Here is a 16,789-nt window from a genome sequence, read left to right as displayed (position 1 = left end):
GGGGTGAGAGGTCGCGGCGTCATGTGATCCCAAGATGGCTGCCGGGCTGCGGCGCCCGTGAGGGGAGCGGCGGCGGCGGAGCAGCGGGGCCGGCGGCGGAGCGGGGCCCGGCCATGGCGGAGGTGTGAGGCAGCGGCGGCGGGAGAAGGGGGCTGCGGCGGGGTCCCGGCTGCGGGCGGGCCTGGGCTGCGGCAGGGCCTCCCGCAGGGCCCGGTGGCGGCGGGAGGGGGACACCGGGAGGGAGCTTCGCTGCTCCATGTCGGTCCCCCTCTGCGGGAAATATGATCAGCGCCCCTGACGTGGTGGCCTTCACCAGAGAGGAGGAGCTGGAGGATGAGCTGTGCAGCAAGCCGCCCCTGCCCGAGGAGTACTCGGTGCCGCTCTTTCCCTTCGCCAGCCACGGTGCCAACCCCTGGGCCAAGGTCGCCAGCTCCAAGTTCACCCAGGACTTCATCCTCATCTCCGAGTTCTCAGAGCAAGTGGGGCCCCAGCCCCTCCTGACCATCCCCGATGATGCCAAAGTGTCGGGCACTTTCGATCTCAATTATTTTTCCCTTCGGATCATGTCTGTGGATTACCAGGCTTCCTTCGTGGGGCACCCACCCGGCTCTGCCTACCCGAAACTGAACTTTGTGGAGGACTCCAAAGTGGTGCTGGGGGACTCAAAGGAAGGGGCCTTCGCGTACGTCCACCACTTGACTCTGTACGACCTCGAAGCCAGGGGTTTTGTGAGGCCCTTCTGCATGGCCTATATTTCTGCTGACGAGCACAAAATCATGCAACAATTTCAGGAACTCTCCGCTGAGTTCTCCAAAGCCTCCGAATGCCTAAAGACAGGGAACAGGAAAGCTTTTGCTAGCGAACTGGAAAAGAAACTGAAAGATCTCGACTACACCAGGACCGTCCTGCACAATGAAACCGAGATACAAAAGAAAGCCAATGACAAAGGGTATTACACAACCCAAGCCATCGAGAAGGCCAACGAGTTGGCCAGTGTGGAAAAGTTGATCATCGAGCACCAAGATCTGCTGAAACAAATCAGGTCGTATCCCTATAGGAAGTTGAAGGAGTCTGACTTCCATCCCTATGAGCCAGAGTGTGCGCTGGATCAGGCTAACGCGGGCTGCGACCAGGACCTGACTACCTCCAACCTTGCTGAGCCTGGCGAAACGCACCTCTATGCCCACGTGCCGTCCTATACCCCCAAACTCATTAAAGCCAAGTCTGCCAAGTGCTTTGACAAGAAGCTGAAGACACTGGAGGAACTCTGCGATATTTATTTTTTCAACCAAACTCTTGACCAGTTGCATCAGATCGAGAGGACTTTCAGAGGTGACGTGTGCTACCTCCTGACAGAGCAGATCAGTAGGGCACTCTTAAAGCAACAAAATGTAACTAACTTCCTCTTTGAGGACGTATCTTTTCTGCATGAAAAACCACCTATAAAACAGTACAGAGGCTGCCAGGAGCTCAGCCAAGATGCCATTGATAGAAAGTGTGGGGAAGAGTCGCCTGCTCCTAAAGTCATCATCAGCTTGGGATCCTACAAGTCCAGCGTGGAGTGCGTGCCCATCAAGATGGAGCAAGAAATCGAGGACCCCCAAGAACCCCAGATGACCGAGTCCGTGACATTTGAACACCAGGAGAACCTGGATTATCTGGACGCAGATATTAAGGGCAGCATCAGTAGCGGTGAGAGCATCGAGGTTCTTGGAACGGAGAAGTCCGCCTCTGGCTTGACCAAATCGGAGAGCCAGGCCAGCCTACCCGTCAGCCCCAGCCCCCAGGCGGGCAGGAGCAAGGTGGGCAGCCGGAGGACTGTCAGCGAGGACAGCATCGAGGTTCTCAGCACATGTCCCTCCGAGTCACTCATCCCGGAAGATTTCAAAGCGAGCTACCCAAGTGCCATTAACGAGGAACCTTATGCGGATGATGAAGAGGGAGGCCTTCGTTTTACCCCCAAACTAACCTTGGACAACGCCAATGAGCAGGAAGATGATGTTTCAAAACAGGAAAACTTAGTGCAGGTTGACTCTGCCTGTTGTATTGGGAAGGAGAGTCCCAACTTCCTTGAGCCTCTGCCTGACCTGGGACAGAAGCCCTGTGATGAGGATGGGGTGGTCAGGATTCCCCCGCAGCCGTACCGGCAGGCCGAGCAGGGGCTGCGCGGGAGCTTCGGGGGTTTCCCCTCCCACGATGGCATCTCAGGGGGGCTCCTTCCCTATGAGCTTGACTCTCGCTACCTGACGGGCAGCAGGGAGGTCAGTAAGAGCAGCCTGGATGAGTGCTCAGACTCCACAAGCTATATCAGCAGCGCCGCCTCCACGTGTTCCGACAGGACGCCTTCTCCCGCTCACCCTGCCTGCCAGGCGAGTGAAAGGCACAAAAAAAAGGCTGGCCAGAACGCACTGCGGTTCATCAGGCAGTACCCCTTTGCTCACCCCGCCATCTACTCCCTGCTCAGCGGGAGGACCCTGATCGTGCTGGGGGAAGAGGAAGCGATAGTCAAGAAGCTTGTGACGGCACTCTCCATCTTCGTGCCAAACTGCAGCATCTACGCCAAGCCCGTGAAGCACTGGGTCACTTCCCCTCTGCACGTTGTGGATTTCCAGAAGTGGAAGCTGATCGGGCTCCAGAGGTAAATCAAGGATCTGTTTGCTTGATTGGCATCGAGGTGTATGATAAAAACTTCACCTCCTAAGTGGGAATTTCAGAGGGGAAATGGTGCACAGGGGAGGTCTCTGTCTAATTACCTACGTGGCTGCTGTGAATTTCTGCTTATGGGATATATTTTCAAGTGGGGTAGATTGTCTCTCTCTTTATATCCAGCTTCACTTGAGTGTTAATATTTAAAACATCTGCTGGGCACTGCTGCCCGGCTCATACTAGTTATTTGGCCAGGAGGTTTCCTTCTGGTTTAGGTCTTAGCCTGGCAAAGCAGAGAACAAACACACAAAAACCTGCTGGTTTCCTGGATGATCTGGTAGGGGTGCTCCTGGAGTCCCCATGTGCCCTCCGCTTTCCCTCATCTCCTGCCAAAACTCTTCTGACGTTTCTAGCTAGAATTTTGGTTTTTAAATGGATGCTTTGTTAATGGGGAGGGTTTTTCCTTGTGGACCCTGATGAAGAGATGAGGCGCTGGTGATGAGCTCGGGAGGTCAGGCATTGGAGCGCCAGCACCTCGGGCCGTGTTGGCGAGGGTGTGCCGGCTGCATGCTGGGGGGAAGGGCGGAGGCATGCAGCTGGTGAACTCTCTTTGAGAGGATGCAGAGGCTTATTTATAACATGCCTTTATTCCTGCACTAAGGCCCACAGAGCTCAGCGGGCTGCGGGGTTGGAATTGCAGTTCAGATGCAAAGGAAACCTCTGCTCAGGGTGAGGACCGTCGCAAAAGCAAGCACTCCTTCCCCAGCCCCCAGTCCTGAAGTGCGGCTTCATAGTGTATATTAGCAAGTAGCAATTGCTCAGCTCTCAAGATTTTGGCCCTGCCTTTGTTGCTGTGATGAAAAGGATTTTCTTTGTGCGGTACCAGGATGCGTTCTGGTGCTTTGGGTGCAGGTATGACAGGGAATGGCCGTTGCTGTCACCAGTGTGAGTCAGAGTGGCAGCCCATTGCTCAGAGCCGGGCTGGAATAGCTCCTCAAAGAGAGTTTCTGAGCAGCTTGAAAATCAAAATACAGAAATCTGCTTTCTGGGCTGCTGAGTATTGCGTTGCTGGGGGTTGTGGATGACAAAATTATCCTAATCTGCGAGTTTCCCCTCATTTCTGTGCTCATGCGGCAGGCTGACAGCTCTGCCAACAGCTGCTCCCAAACTTCTCTGCTGTTGGGGTTTTTAAAAGCCCCAAGTATTTACCTGTTGCTCAATATCTGTGGTTAGATGCAATTTTTCTAAACAGAAGTAATTTTTTTTTTCTTAAGAACTGCTTGTAACGTGTCAGTCAGTTAAACTCTCCTCCGTGGAATGATAATTAAGTGTTGAGTTTAAAGTGGGTGTTCTCAGCGAACCATTTGTCCAAGGGCTTTGGGAAGGAACTTAGAGGCTAAATTAATTATTCCTGTAAGGGTGCTGCATCTCCTAAGGCCAGACGCTGCCTGGGCACAGGGGCAGCCCTTACACCAGCAGCCGGGGCTCCTAGTTTGAAGCTGGGAGCTGGATGTCAACTGAGTGACTTTTAACCACACAGAATTGAGGAGCAGAAGGTAGAGCTTGCGTAAGCTTGTAATTTGCATTTAAATAACATTAATTTAGGCTTGTTGGATAATTTTATGTTGTGAACATGCTGTGGGTTTGCACCTGAGTGGAAAATACCCATGCTCAGCCAGGGAATATTCTGGTTTAAGGATGGTTCCCTTTTTAAAGGAAGGGCAGAAGGTTTCGCTCCGCTCAGGGCTTTGACCACCTGAGAACGGCTCCCTCCCAAAACAGCGATATGGGGGCAACGCGGACCTCTTGGCAAGGCGGGGGCTGGTTTGGGTTTCTGAGTCCTTGCGTCTCATACAGATGCTCCCAGCTGCCGCAAGATTTGCTTCTGTTTACCAGTGATGTCCTATTGCTCCCTCTCCAAGTCACTGAGGGAGGCAGCCGCCCAGAATCACAGCGGTTTATGAAGTAGCGCACACACGGCGTGGATCAGTGCATGTGGGGATCCGGGGGATCAAGGTATTTCTGGGATCTAGCAGGCTGGAGAGACTATTTGGCCACTCTCTTCTATGCTAGGCTTTATTTGCCCGCAGAGGCTCTTGCACCAGGTCATGAGCTAGAGGGAAGGTGTGTGCGATACAGGGGCGTGGACACAGTCTGCTGCTTAACTGTCTGGTCCCCTCCAGCCGTGACCTCTCTCCTTGCTGTTTCAGGATGGCGTCGCCTGCCGGGGTGAACGTGCTGCACGCCCTGAGCCGATACAGCCGGTACGTCAGCATTCTGGACGCCGACAGTAAGACTCTCCGCTGCCCGCTTTACAAAGGCACCTTGGTGTCCCGGCTGGCAGACCACCGCACGCAGATCAAACGAGGAAGCACCTACTATATGCACGTCCAAAGTATCCTCACCCAGCTGTGTTCGAAAGCCTTCCTCTTCACCTTCTGCCATCATTTGCACCTTCCCATCAGCGAAAGGGAACCAGAGGAATCCGTTGTGAATCGCAGGATGAACTTTCTGAAGCTTCAGCTGGGCCTTGCCAATGAAGATATCAAAATCGTGCAGTACTTAGCTGAGCTGCTGAAGCTGCAGTACCTTCAGGAACCTGGCCGGGGGGTGAACCCTCTGCTCAGATTTGACTATGTTCCCAGCTTTTTGTACAAAATCTAGCCTCGCGCGGGCTGTCTGCCTGCGTACTCGGAGTCTGACAAAGCTCATCCGTGCTTGACAATGACGCTGTCTGCAGTAGCTCTCATGTGTTGGGAAGGGGCGAAGAAGCCGGTGTGTTTGCGAGCGTCTCTGCTCCACAGAAATCGGTGTCTGAGGGACTGCATTTCTGTGTGGTTCCTTGTAGCCAAGAATGTAGATATTCCATCACATAAACCGCCGGGCACTCTGGTTTTAAATGTTAGAAGGGGCACTATTGACTTTTAAAGTGTATCATGGCAGCATCCTGGGGGGGGAGGGTTATGGCATGGAGAGAGAGGTGGGCTGTCTTGGGGATGAAGACTAGTGTGCAGCCTCTGAAATAATGCGGTGCTCCGTGTGCTTCTGCCAGAGCCCTAAACGCTGTTGGTCCCTTCCATGCAGCCAGGGCAGAGACCAGAGGGGAGATGTGAAGGCCACATGAAGTGTTTTAATCCACCAGTGTCTCGCATGAGTGTAGCTCGGAAGCTCCGTGGCAGGGTGGCAGCTTGCAGTTACCTGTCTGTGCACAGCAGTAGCGGATGGTGTGTCCCTTTCTGCATTTGTCTGAGTTTCCTGGCGCTTCCCAGGATGGGTTGCCTGGTGGGAGAGCAGTGGAGGCACACACGCTTCTCTCCAGAAAGCGTTTGCTTGTTTCTCTCAGTGTTTTTAAAATCTGGAACGTGGAAAGACTCCTTAACGCTGGTGAGCACCGAGGTGGCCGCTGCTGTGAATGTAGAGCACTGTGCCTTGTTAATTTGTCACGTCCTATTTGCTGGGTGACCTCTGAGAAGGGCAGGAGGGAGACCAGGAATTCTCAAAGCATGTGAGGTTGAGGGTGGCCGTTTAAGGAGAGAGGGGCACTGAACAGAGTGGGGGAGACCCTCGTTTTTAGGTGCTTTTAGCGATGGGGAAACAAACAGTGCAATTCAGCTGAAGCTACGATGTGGGACAGCAGGCTGTTAGAGCAGGCTGCCTGGCGGGTGAGATACTAGAGCTCAGGAGAGATCGGGGATTAACGTATTGGATTCCACGATGTATCCAAACTAGGTTATTTTGGTTTATTTTATTGTTTGTTTGTTTGTTTTCTTTTTCCTGTTGGGGAGTTGACTTTTGTGCTTTGCAGTAAAGCAGAGTCAGCGTCGCCACATTTGTCACGTCTCGACTACCTCTCCTGGGGTGATCCTGGGTAGCTCTGGATGGGGCAGATCTGCCACGCTCTGATCCTGGATGCTGAGGACTTTCCTTTCAAGCTTTTGTGCCACTGCCTGTGCCATAAAGGTTGTGCCATCGGCGTGGTGACGCTCCCAGATTGTTCTGTCAGTGCCAAAAGCTTTGTGCCCGGGCACAGCGCTTCCCTCTGGAGTCTCGTAGGAGATGCTGCTCCTTGGCCTCTGGTCCCAGTCTGCTCTGCCCGGAGCTGTGTGGCGGTAGCAGCCCCCATGACACTTCTTAGCAAGAAAAGCCTTGCTAGAAAAGATAGCCTTGGTTTTATTTCTTGTTATCGCTCTTCTGGTTATGGGGTGAGAACAGCTGACATCATACAAGATGAGCTGTTGTGTTGTTTGGTTTGGGTTTTTTTCTGTTTTTTAAACCTCTGTTTATCGCAATGGTGTGAGGCAGTGCTGGAGATGAAAGCGATGTTCCTTCCCTGCCCAGGGAAGTTTCTGTGTAAGACTGGGGTTTGTCAATGTGGCTCAGACCCCACTGAAACTTGCTGCAAGAACAGCACTGGCCCAAAACCTCTGTCCTGAAGGCAAGGAGGCCCCTTGGGGAGGTCTGGCACCAGCATCTGCACTTCAGTACCGCTGCCGCCTCTTTCTCTCGCCTGGAAGGGTCTCTTTGGGGTGGTGCAGTAGGTACAAATGCCCAGGGCCGAAAGGCTCTTTTAAATGTTAGTGTTGTTTCTGATGGCTTACACTGAGGCCAGCTCAGCCTGGCCAGCTGAGCTCAGGGTGCTCCAGAGGGATTTCCAAGGTCAGGGGTTGCTTGTGACGGTGTTTTTAGGTCACAGTTGAGAAGCAGCGCAGCGTTACCTTCGCTGCAGGGGAGCAGTGTGCCTGTGCGCGGGGCTGCATGCCTTTAAAGCATGTTTAAAGGCATTTTACTTTCCTAACTGTGCCCTCCTGTCACATGCAAACTGAGTCTGCTGGTGAGAGACTTCCATGTCCATCAAAACCGCCTGCCTTCTGAAGTGAATTGAGGTGTCCCCTGTTGATTTGTCTGTACCTGGACGGCGTCTGCACTAGAGCTGAGGTGAGATTCCCTGGGGGAAGAGGCATCTCAGTAAATCAGTAACGCAGGTGACACCAGGCAGACGAAAGCTTCCTGCGTCCTGCCTGACCGGCAGCTCTGGAGAAGTGCTCGGCACGGGAGCTTGTTTCCTGCTGGAAAACAACCCAGTGCTGTTTGGGTTTGAGGAGGGAGGGATGAACTTTTTCCCTGCTGACTCACTTGCATCTTCCTCCAGGCTGACAGCGCAGAGCGGCGGAGCAGGATTGATGATTAGCGTTTGCTGATCTCTTAGTCACAGCGGTCTCTACCTGTGGTGTTCGGCTTCACTCATCAATTGATAAATAACTCTTCTCGTTGCTCCCTCTGTGTTGAGCAATACTTGCACTACCGCCTGTCCGACCTGCTTCATCTCTCCGCGGTGAAGCAGCTCTGATTTGGGAGGATGCCCTGGGGTCTTTGCTGGGCTCCTCGCCTGTTTCAAAACAGGAGCTCTGCACTATCTGCAACTCGGCTATTGAGCAAGAGCTGTGGGCAAACATGCCTCGGAGTGCTTGTCCTCCCAAAGCTGCCTCACGGCAGGGTAACCTCAGAGCTCAGACTCTGGGAAAGGGGGGGTTACATCGGGCTGCGGCACCTCGGTGCAGCCAGAGCCCGGCCTGCCCTCGCTGCTTGTGGCGCCCGCAACGATGGCAGATATCAGGGGGAGTCCGGGTGCAGCTGGTGGTTTGGGAGCTGAATTCCTCTTTGCTCAGTAGTTTCTCTGTCTGACCTTCTGCTCCTGTACAGTAAAGATCCCTCTATCGGCACTTTAAGACTTTTTCCTCATCTTCACTGTGTTACCTCACTGGCTTCCAATATTAGCAGACTTATAACAAGTTACGATCTTCGCACTAACAGCTCCCGCAATGAATCCCGGCATGCGTGTCTGTCGGTTTGCACCACTCCACCCGAGCGCCGTGTGCTGCCGTCCAGCCATCCTTCCACCACGAGCGGGGCAGGTTCCTGGCAGCCACAGTGCGATACTCACCAGCCCTCCCGCACCGACCCTCTGGCTGCCAGAGCCAGCGGTGCCACGCATGGCCGTCGCCTGCTTCCGTGAGTGCTGCCAGCATGCCCCCGCCTCCCGCACGGCCGGCTCTGGCTCCCTCCTCTCTCTCTGCTGGCTGTCTGGGAGGGGAGGCTTTAAGCCTGACCGAGAATTCATCAGAGCAAAGGTCTCCCCTAGCTGTCTGTCGCCTGGCTGGGAGTGCAGGGCTCCCTCTTCTTCCTCTTCCGCTTTCCTTCAGTGGGAGGCAGACTGCCAGCTCCTGCTCTATGCTACGCTAGCCCACTGCTTTCAGATCCCACCCCGAGGAGGGTCAGCCATAGGAGTAGGCGATATTAACCCTACACAGGTTTAATTTCTCAGAGAATAGTGCTCAGATTTAATTTCTTCCAGCAGCAATCACTTCTAAGCAGCTCCAAAGCTGTCATGCCTTGACTGGGGAAGTACTGCCTATACTCTAGCAATATTCACCATTTTGTAAGGGGTGGTAGAGGCGTTTGAGGGGTGAGAGCGGATGGCTCCAGGCCCCCAGGCCAGCTCTTTGGTTTTCAGAGTGCGGGGGGCCCTGTGCCCCCGCTCTGGTGGCAGGTGACAGCTCACGCTGCGGATTCGGCATCTCGGAGAGCTGGGCAGGACACAGGGCTTGTGGCAGCGCTTGTGAAAAGGCTCCTGTGATAAGGTGCGATGGGACATTCAGCGAGCTGCCCAGGCAGGCGAGCGCCTGCTCCGCGCTGTGCCCCAGTAGCACGTCAGAGCAAACAGGCTGTACCCCAGTACCGCAGGGGTCGCAAACCCAGTGCGCGCTGGTCCCCGCGAGGAGTTTTAACTGGAAGGCAGAAACACAGGGTACCTGGTCCCGCTGGCCGCCTTGCCGCTGGCACGGGGATGGGGCTGGGCTAAGAGCTGCCTCGGAGGGCTGCGAGGAGGCTGTGATGAATTCTCATTTTAAAGCACTGTATCCTATTACTGCATGTTGAGTTACGTGTGTGTGCCTGCGTGTGCCGAATGCTTGCGTCGGTAGTTAGAGCGAGCGTGACTGGGAGAAATCCAAGAAGCATGTCTTAGTGTCGTGCTGTAAGTGTTACCGCACAGGAGTTTAACAGATGTTAACACCAAATGACTAGTCTAAGAAATGTACTTTTAAAAAACAAAAAAAATTATTTATTTGGGTTCAGATATTTTTGAAATACAAAAAAAAAAATTGGTTGTATTTTTTAAAGCTTATAATTCTTGTCATACATTGTGGTTAAATTCTTAATTTTACCGTGCTTATTAAAAAATGGTTCTACCTAAGCTTTGTGCTCAGAGGTCTGAGAAAATACCGGTAGACGCGGCCTAGGACGGGATGTGATCCCAGGAGGGCTGTTCTCCGTGGGGCTGGGGCAAGGCTTGGCCTTGTCAAACCCTGCGGAGGCTGGAAGGCACTTTGTGGAGAGGGAGCTTGTGCGCACGAAGGGGAATCCTCGAGGAAACCAGGGAGGGTTTTAGTGGCTGTGAGGTCTCTTGTGCAGCTGGGCACAGCACCTGGCTGCAGGTGGGGGCGTTGGGGTGAGCATGGGCAGGCCTGCCTAAACCTCGTCTGCCACTCCTGCAGCCAGCAAGAGCTGGATCAAACCCAGGCCTGGCTCTGAGGCTGAGGGTTACCTGGTGCTTGGTCCCAGCTGTAGCGCTGGGTGGTGAAAGGGCTGGTTTCTCCAGAGAGGTGGACATGCTCAAGGGGGTCCCATACCCCAGACAAGTGGGGAGGGGTGAGTGAGAGCCAAACAAGGAGCTGGTGCTGCACTGCAGCCAGTGCCAGCAGGGAGGTGCGGGGAGAAGGTGCTGGGGCATTGGTTTCAGGCTGGAGGTGCGAGTGTGCCACAGTCCCGGGTACTTCATTGCTCTGGGAGCGGCGCAGGTGCCTCCCCTTACAGGACAGGCAGCCCCGGGAGCGGGAAGGTCGCTGCAAAGGCCTCCACCTCTTCCTTCAGTGCCTTCAGGTCCCCATGGTATTTCTCATCCTCCAGTTTCTCCTTGAATTCCTTCAGCGTAGCCTTTGGGCTCATGTCCTTCTGCACACGCAGCGTCAGCTCAATCCCTGCCAGGATAGGAGAGACGTCAGTCAGCCCTCATGGCTGCAACGCCTCTGCCTGCGCCTGCTGCATCCCACGGCTCTCCCAGCCCCACCACAGGGAGCCTGCGAGGCTGGGCTGGGGGCTCAGCCCTGCACACCCCGCAGCAGCGCCGGGGCTGCTCCCCAAGGCACATGCCAGTGAAGGAGCAGGGCCATGAGGGACTTGCTGCCCCAGGAAACTGGTGTGGGACCCCTGAGGACAACTGGAACAAGTCTCCGCAAGGTACAGTTTTAATCCGGGCTTTCAGCCGCTGCCTGTGCGGTGGGGAGGGTTTGGCCAGTTCCAGATGTCCTCTCCCATGGCCAGATGTGCAGGTGGGACAGTTACTCCTCACTCATGTGTGCACTCCCTCCCCAGTTGCTGGGGAAGCCACCCCGCTTGTGCCCCCTCAGCCGGAGGAGCTGCTCCGGCCCTGGGCTGCTGCCGGAGCCGAGGCTCGGCCCTGCAGGTGTTCCCCGGCCTCACCTCTGTGGATGTACTGAGCCACCATGCGGAAGTCATCCTGCCGGAAGCCGCGGGAAGTGAGAGCCGGCGTCCCAAACCGCAGGCCGCTGGGGCGCAGGGCGCTGATGTCACCTGCACCAGAACAAGCCATTTGTGACAACCCAGTACCGAAACCGCCACGCATGGGATTTCAGCGTGGTTCCCAGTGTCCAGTGTGGACTGGGAGCTGGGAGCCCTGCAGGAAGCTCTGCACAGGCCGTGGGAGATCCCCAGTGTGTGGGCCAGGATGCGGCAGAGCTTGTGGAATCCCTCACCGGGGCATGTGTTCTTGTTGCAGGCGATGGAACAGATCTCCAGCACCCGCTCAGCCCGGCCGCCATCCGTGCCTCTGCTGCGCAGGTCCAGCAGGATCAGGTGGTTGTCGGAGCCCCCTGCAAAGAGAGGGGTTTGGTGGGGGATGTGGGACCGAGGTAAACGCTGCTCCCATGCGAGACGTCAGGGACAAATGCTTGGGATTGCAGCAGGGCCTGCCCCTGGTTTTGGGGGTGGAAGGGTGCCTGCCCTTGGGAAGGGAGGCTGCTTTGAAACAGTTTTGCGGATGTCCTGAGGAACTGCGACAGGCAGAGCCCTGCCTGTAGCGTTGTTCACGTGGTGCCCTCGTGGCCTGGCTCAGACCCCGGGCCACGTGTGGGGGTGAGCCCTGTCCTGCCACTGAGATCTGTCCTCACCTGTGACAATGTCGTAGCCCAGCTCCATCAGCGCCGCTGAGAGTGCCTTGCAGTTCGCAACCACCTGCTGCTGGTAGGCCTTGAACTCGGGCGTCATGGCCTGCCACAGTGCCACGGCGATCCCTGTGGAGGGAGGCAGACTGCAGTGAGAGTCTGGGGGGCTCCCACTGGGAGAGCTGCTGGGGATGCGTGGCAGTGCCAGCAGACATCACCCTGGAAGCTGAGCAAACTGATGGACTGCCCCTTCCCCTAACCAGGCTCGTGGCATTGCTGTGAGCCAATAGGCAGGATAGGACAAGCCTAGTGGCTCCCTGGGCAATGCTGGGACACAGCTGCTCCTTGCTGCAGTGTCTCCAGGCTGTGAGCCCCTCGGGGCCGCTGGAGCCCCCTGCACTGCTGCTGGGGGTCAGAGCCCAGCCAGGACATCTCTGCCGGCTCCCTTTGCCATCCTGGAGCTCGTGGGCAGCCTGGATGCATACCTGCAATGGCGTGGTTGTGCGGGCCTCCCTGCAGCCCGGGGAAGACTGCCTGGTTGATGAGGCTCTCCAGGTTGTAGAGTGTTTCCTTGCCCGTCTTGGGGTCCACACTGCGGGTGCCTGTGGGAGGGGAGGGCAGGGTCACTCTCGAGGCAGCACAGCTGCCCTTCTCCCACGAGTTGCTTTCACCCCTGGCCTCTCAGAGCAGGGATTGCAGTTGTTCCTCTTCAAACCTGGGCCACAATTGGCCCTGGGAAGCAACCCAGACACTCTCAGGAGACCCCAGACCTTCCTGCCCTCCCTCCTTTCAAGCTAGAGCAGGAAGGAGCTTTAACTTGCAGCCCCCTCAGCCTGGGGGGAGCTTTTCTTCTGGCTCCCTGGCCAGGTCAGGCACCTTTGCGGTAGAAGATCATGCCGGCCCTGCAGCCCCGCAAGGTCTTGTGGGTGGTGGTGGAGACAATGTCGCAGTGGTCAAAGGGAGAGGGCACCACGCCAGCAGCCACCAGCCCGCTGATGTGGGCCATGTCGGCCATGAGATAGGCACCGTTGGCGTCGGCGATCTTCCGCATGCGGGCATAGTCCAGGTTGCGCGAGTAGCAGCTGACACCTGCGGGGAGATGGGATGTGGAGGGGACAGGAGTAGAGGCTTGAGGACCCTGGGACAGCCCTGCAATGGGGACAGCCCAGCCGGGGACAGCAGACAAGTTCCTGCCAGCATGGATGTGTCCTGGCACTGCAGCATCCACGGGCTTACCAGGGTGCTGCTGGCTTTGGGGAGCCACCCACACCTGGGGCGTGTCACCAGGGGGGTCAGTAAGGGTTTGATCTTTACCTGCTATGATCAGTTTGGGGTGGAAGAGGCGGGCGTTTTCCTCCAGCCGGTCGTAATCAATGTAACCAGTCTTGGGGTTGACCTGGGGGAGGAAGAGGAGGGTTCAGCCATCTTGGCATGGGTGAAGATCAGCTGCAAATGCCATCCTGCAGGAGGTGATGCCAGTAGCCTGATGCCAGTACTTCTAACTTCAAGAGGTGCTAATGCTTCAGACAACCGCATCCTCGCTCTGTGTCTCTGTACCTTGTAGGGCATGGACTCGAAGAAGACAGAGGTGGCAGAGATCTTCTTCTTGTCTGTCATGAACCCATGGGTGAGGTGGCCCCCATCAGGCAGGTCCAGCCCCATGATCCTCCCGTGGGGCTCCACCAGTGCCGTGTACACCGCAAAGTTTGCGGGTGATCCTGTGGCGAGAGCACACCGGGTTACGGTGTTATGGGTGCTGGGGTGTACAGAGGCCGGTGAAGCTGGCCTGGCTCTCCTGAGCACCGTTACCTGAGTAGGGCTGGACGTTGACGCCCCACTTCTGGGGGTCGAGCTGGTATGCCTGCAGGGCTCGCTTCTGGCACAGCCTTTCCAGCTCGTCTACAAACTCTGTCCCACCATAGTACCTGCCGGTAAAGGACGGGGCAGGGGTTAAGCCAAACCTTGTGACCAAGCTGTGGAGAACCCAATGATGCATGACTGCGGCAGACCTGACCCTGCTGAGATTGTCCCACGTATGGCCAAGGACAGAAGTTGAGAGGGTCAGATCCTGCCCTGGAGGAGCTTGGCTGCCAGTTCCAGGACATCACTTCCCCTCCAGAGGCGAGGCCTGGCAGTGTGGGTGGTTCCTCTCCCCTCCCTGTGAGGATTTGGGTTGGGTGGGACTCTGCCCCAGCCCCGTACCTCTGTCCTGGGTAGCCCTCAGAGTATTTGTTGTTCATGCAGGACCCCAGGGCCTCCAGGACTGCTCGGCTCGCAAAGTTCTCCGATGCAATTAACTCCAGCCCCAGCCTCTGCCGCTGCTTCTCCTTCTTGATGATACTGTGCACCTTTGGGAGGGGAGAGAAACAGCTTTGCTTGTGCTGGCTCTGCATGGAGACACAGGCGCTCTGAGGTAGGCGATGCACCCTCAGAGGGGACAGGTCGATGGAGAGGGGCCTGGAAAAGTGCGGGAGAAGGGAGACAAGATCCCTTCTTGGTACAGCTGATCCCAAACAGTTCCTATGCCTGGTCACAGGCTGTAATTTGGGTTTTTACCTGCCAGGAAGCTGCCAGATAATTCAGCTGTCATTTGGACTAGAGAGTCAAGGGTAACTGCCACATGGCCTAGTGGGCCAGCTGTTCTGGTATGGCCATTAGAGCCTCAAGCAGAGCAGTATGAGCAATAGATGTGAAGTTATGACCGTGTTATCTGCAGATGGGTGGAAGATGCCCTCCCTCCACCTCTCGCTGCAGGTAGAGAGGACATGGAGGATGGATGGGTCCTACCAGTTCAGCCATGGACCATTTCCCTGCCTCATCCTTGGCTCAAGGATGTCGGCATCCCCATGGCTGTCTGGCAGACAAATGAAGTGGCGGCTTGGCAGGGGTCAGGACGGGACTCTCACCTCCGGGTCGTTGCTCTCGAGCGGCTCCAGCACCATTCTGTTATGGGAGGCCCAGAGCTCCATGCTGGGGAGGCCCCCATTGCCCTGTGTCGAGTTCGCCATCTTCCTGCTGGGTCTGAGGTCTCCTGCCAGCAGAGAGGGGAGTTTGTGGGATGGGCTGGGATGGCAGCGGGACTGGGTGCCTCCATGCTGCACCCCTGTGTCCTTCCTGCTCCTATCCCACGTCTTCCACAGCGGGACAGAAGGGTATCTTATTAAAACTGCTGTTTAATTTCAATGGCAGTGAAGCGCTGATACCCACAGACGTTAATTTTAACATGCGTTGCGTTGCATTCCCCAGCACCCTTAAACCTCTCCGCTGCTTTCCCTTGTGCATAGCCATGAAGGCAAACCCCCAGCAGATTGGAGTCCTGCCCCAAACCTTAACTGAAAGCTTGTGGAGCTGGGCCCCGAGGGGCAGCAGCTCTGCCTCAGCTTGACTCCACAGCACTCGTGATGCCCGGGCCTGGCAGCAGCCTTCTGGCAGATGCTAGCATTATAACGCAGAGCACAAGCTCCTGCGCAGGCGTGACAGCCCAGCTTCTGCCTTGGCTGAAAACAATGCATCTTTTTACCCATTAACCCTGCAAGGCCAGGGAAGGGCCGTGAGCAGGTTATTAAGCAATCACGCTTAGTTTGCTTGTGCCAAGCTGCTGAAGTTTGTTCAGCGTGGCCCTGCTGCCCAACCGCCCTCCTCCCCGAGCCCAGGGTCTCGCTGGCAGGGAGGAAACCCCCGCTTCCAGAATCTGGGCTGGGATGGTGAAAGGGCTGCGAAGGAAAGGGTAGGGTGCAGAGCTTGGGCTTTGAGCAGGACAGCTGGGCCCAGTGCGTCCACCCGGCGCAGGTCGCCGCAGTACTCGCACTCAGCGCTTGGGGGGAACAGAGCTCCCCCTTCCCCACCATGTGCCCCCCATTTCCACCCTCACGGTGGGACACCGGTCTGGTCCTGGCAGTTCACCTGCTGCAGGGGCGAACCCTAGCCCCGCAGCTCCATCCCCACCCGGGTCTGCACCCCTCGCTCCATAACCCGCCCCCATCACCTCCCGCATCCCCGAGAGGCTCCCGCTGAGGCGCCCAGACACCGGTGGCAGGGAACAACGCTCGCTGCCTGGCTCTCACCCTGCAGCGGGGTGCCGTGCCGTGCCGTGCCGTGCCCGGCCCTGTCCCCGCAGCCCCCCCGGCCCCGCACGACCCCTACCCTCCCGCCTCACCGAAGCCGGATACCGCACCGCCGCCGCCGCCGCGCGGGAACCCACGCGCCTAGCATAGCCCGCTCCGACACGCCCCCATAACACTTCGGCCAATCACCGCCTCGCTCCGCCCGGGTAAACCAGCGGCGGGGAACACTCTCCGAAAGTGTCTGGACCAATCAGCGCCGCGTTCTCCCACCTCCCCGCACCCTATTGGTCCGCACCGAGGCGGGTCCGGAGACGCTGCTAGCACGTGGCGGCCGCGGCGGGGGTGACCTTGGCCGGGGTGGGTGGGGGTTCCGCTGGCGTCACCACTTTGTTGTCGTCACCCCTCTGTCGTCACCCCTCCGCTGCCGTCACCCCGCTGCTGTCAGCCGTCCAGCCCTGCGCTCCGGGGGGGAGCCTCTCCCCCAGACCTGGGCTGTCCCCAGTGCCCTGGGGTGCCTCTTGCTGTCCCTGTGAGCTGGAGGACAGAACCCCACCAGCACCACCAAGACCCCTGCCGGGGAGGGATTGCTTCCAGCCACCCCTGAGCCCTGCTGGGCTGGGCCAGGCTGCTGGCCTGGGCTGGGCTGCTGGCCCAAGCCAGGCCTCAAGGCGAGCCGGCATGTCGGGTGGCACCGCGGGTTGGTGTGGCAGCGCTGCCGTGGGGAGCAGAGCCTGCTCCGGACCCCCATGGCAACCCCGGGGCCCGGTGGGGGGTCCCGGTGCTCAGGAGGAAGGATGCTGCCTTGGGGGTTATGCCAGAGAGCAGCCATGTTTCCTTTGT

General features: G+C 57.1%; 2 protein-coding genes across 4 annotated transcripts; one reads left to right on the top strand and one right to left on the bottom strand.

Annotated features, from left to right (window-relative positions):
* The first annotated feature begins 134 nt into the window (after window positions 1-134).
* On the top strand, window positions 135-9,898 carry SMCR8 (SMCR8-C9orf72 complex subunit). Its single transcript, XM_075104728.1, has 2 exons — window positions 135-2,638; window positions 4,857-9,898. The coding sequence occupies exons 1-2, from the start codon at window positions 282-284 to the stop codon at window positions 5,308-5,310; spliced, it is 2,811 nt and encodes a 936-aa protein (XP_074960829.1). The 5' UTR covers window positions 135-281; the 3' UTR covers window positions 5,311-9,898.
* On the bottom strand, window positions 9,741-16,131 carry SHMT1 (serine hydroxymethyltransferase 1). Of its 3 annotated transcripts, none has more exons than XM_075104730.1 (12): window positions 16,042-16,131; window positions 14,792-14,916; window positions 14,088-14,233; window positions 13,695-13,810; window positions 13,443-13,603; window positions 13,200-13,281; window positions 12,762-12,974; window positions 12,371-12,487; window positions 11,892-12,014; window positions 11,478-11,594; window positions 11,185-11,295; window positions 9,741-10,682 (listed from the first exon to the last, which is right to left on the bottom strand). In XM_075104730.1, the coding sequence occupies exons 2-12, from the start codon at window positions 14,891-14,893 to the stop codon at window positions 10,513-10,515; spliced, it is 1,458 nt and encodes a 485-aa protein (XP_074960831.1). In that variant the 5' UTR covers window positions 14,894-14,916; window positions 16,042-16,131; the 3' UTR covers window positions 9,741-10,512. The 3 variants fall into 3 exon arrangements, with proteins under 3 accessions (XP_074960831.1, XP_074960833.1, XP_074960832.1); XM_075104732.1 differs by lacking the exon at window positions 16,042-16,131 and adding an exon at window positions 15,950-15,974; XM_075104731.1 differs by lacking the exon at window positions 16,042-16,131 and adding an exon at window positions 15,213-15,292.
* Window positions 16,132-16,789: the final 658 nt, after the last annotated feature.

The sequence above is a fragment of the Phalacrocorax aristotelis genome, chromosome 10 (genome assembly GCF_949628215.1).
Source record: "Phalacrocorax aristotelis chromosome 10, bGulAri2.1, whole genome shotgun sequence".
Classification (NCBI taxonomy): domain Eukaryota; kingdom Metazoa; phylum Chordata; class Aves; order Suliformes; family Phalacrocoracidae; genus Phalacrocorax; species Phalacrocorax aristotelis.
This window is presented reverse-complemented; position numbering and strand designations above follow the sequence as displayed.

Coding starts and splice junctions, on each gene's coding strand:
- SHMT1 (XM_075104730.1), bottom strand. CDS start 14,893: ATGGCGAACTCGACACAGGGCAATGGGGGCCTCCCCAGCATGGAGCTC. Junction 14,234..14,791: donor TCGAGAGCAACGACCCGGAG/GTGAGAGTCCCG, acceptor CCCCTCCCAAAG/GTGCACAGTATCATCAAGAA. Junction 13,604..13,694: donor CAACGTCCAGCCCTACTCAG/GTAACGGTGCTC, acceptor CTCTCGCCACAG/GATCACCCGCAAACTTTGCG.
- SMCR8 (XM_075104728.1), top strand. CDS start 282: ATGATCAGCGCCCCTGACGTGGTGGCCTTCACCAGAGAGGAGGAGCTG. Junction 2,639..4,856: donor AAGCTGATCGGGCTCCAGAG/GTAAATCAAGGA, acceptor TTGCTGTTTCAG/GATGGCGTCGCCTGCCGGGG.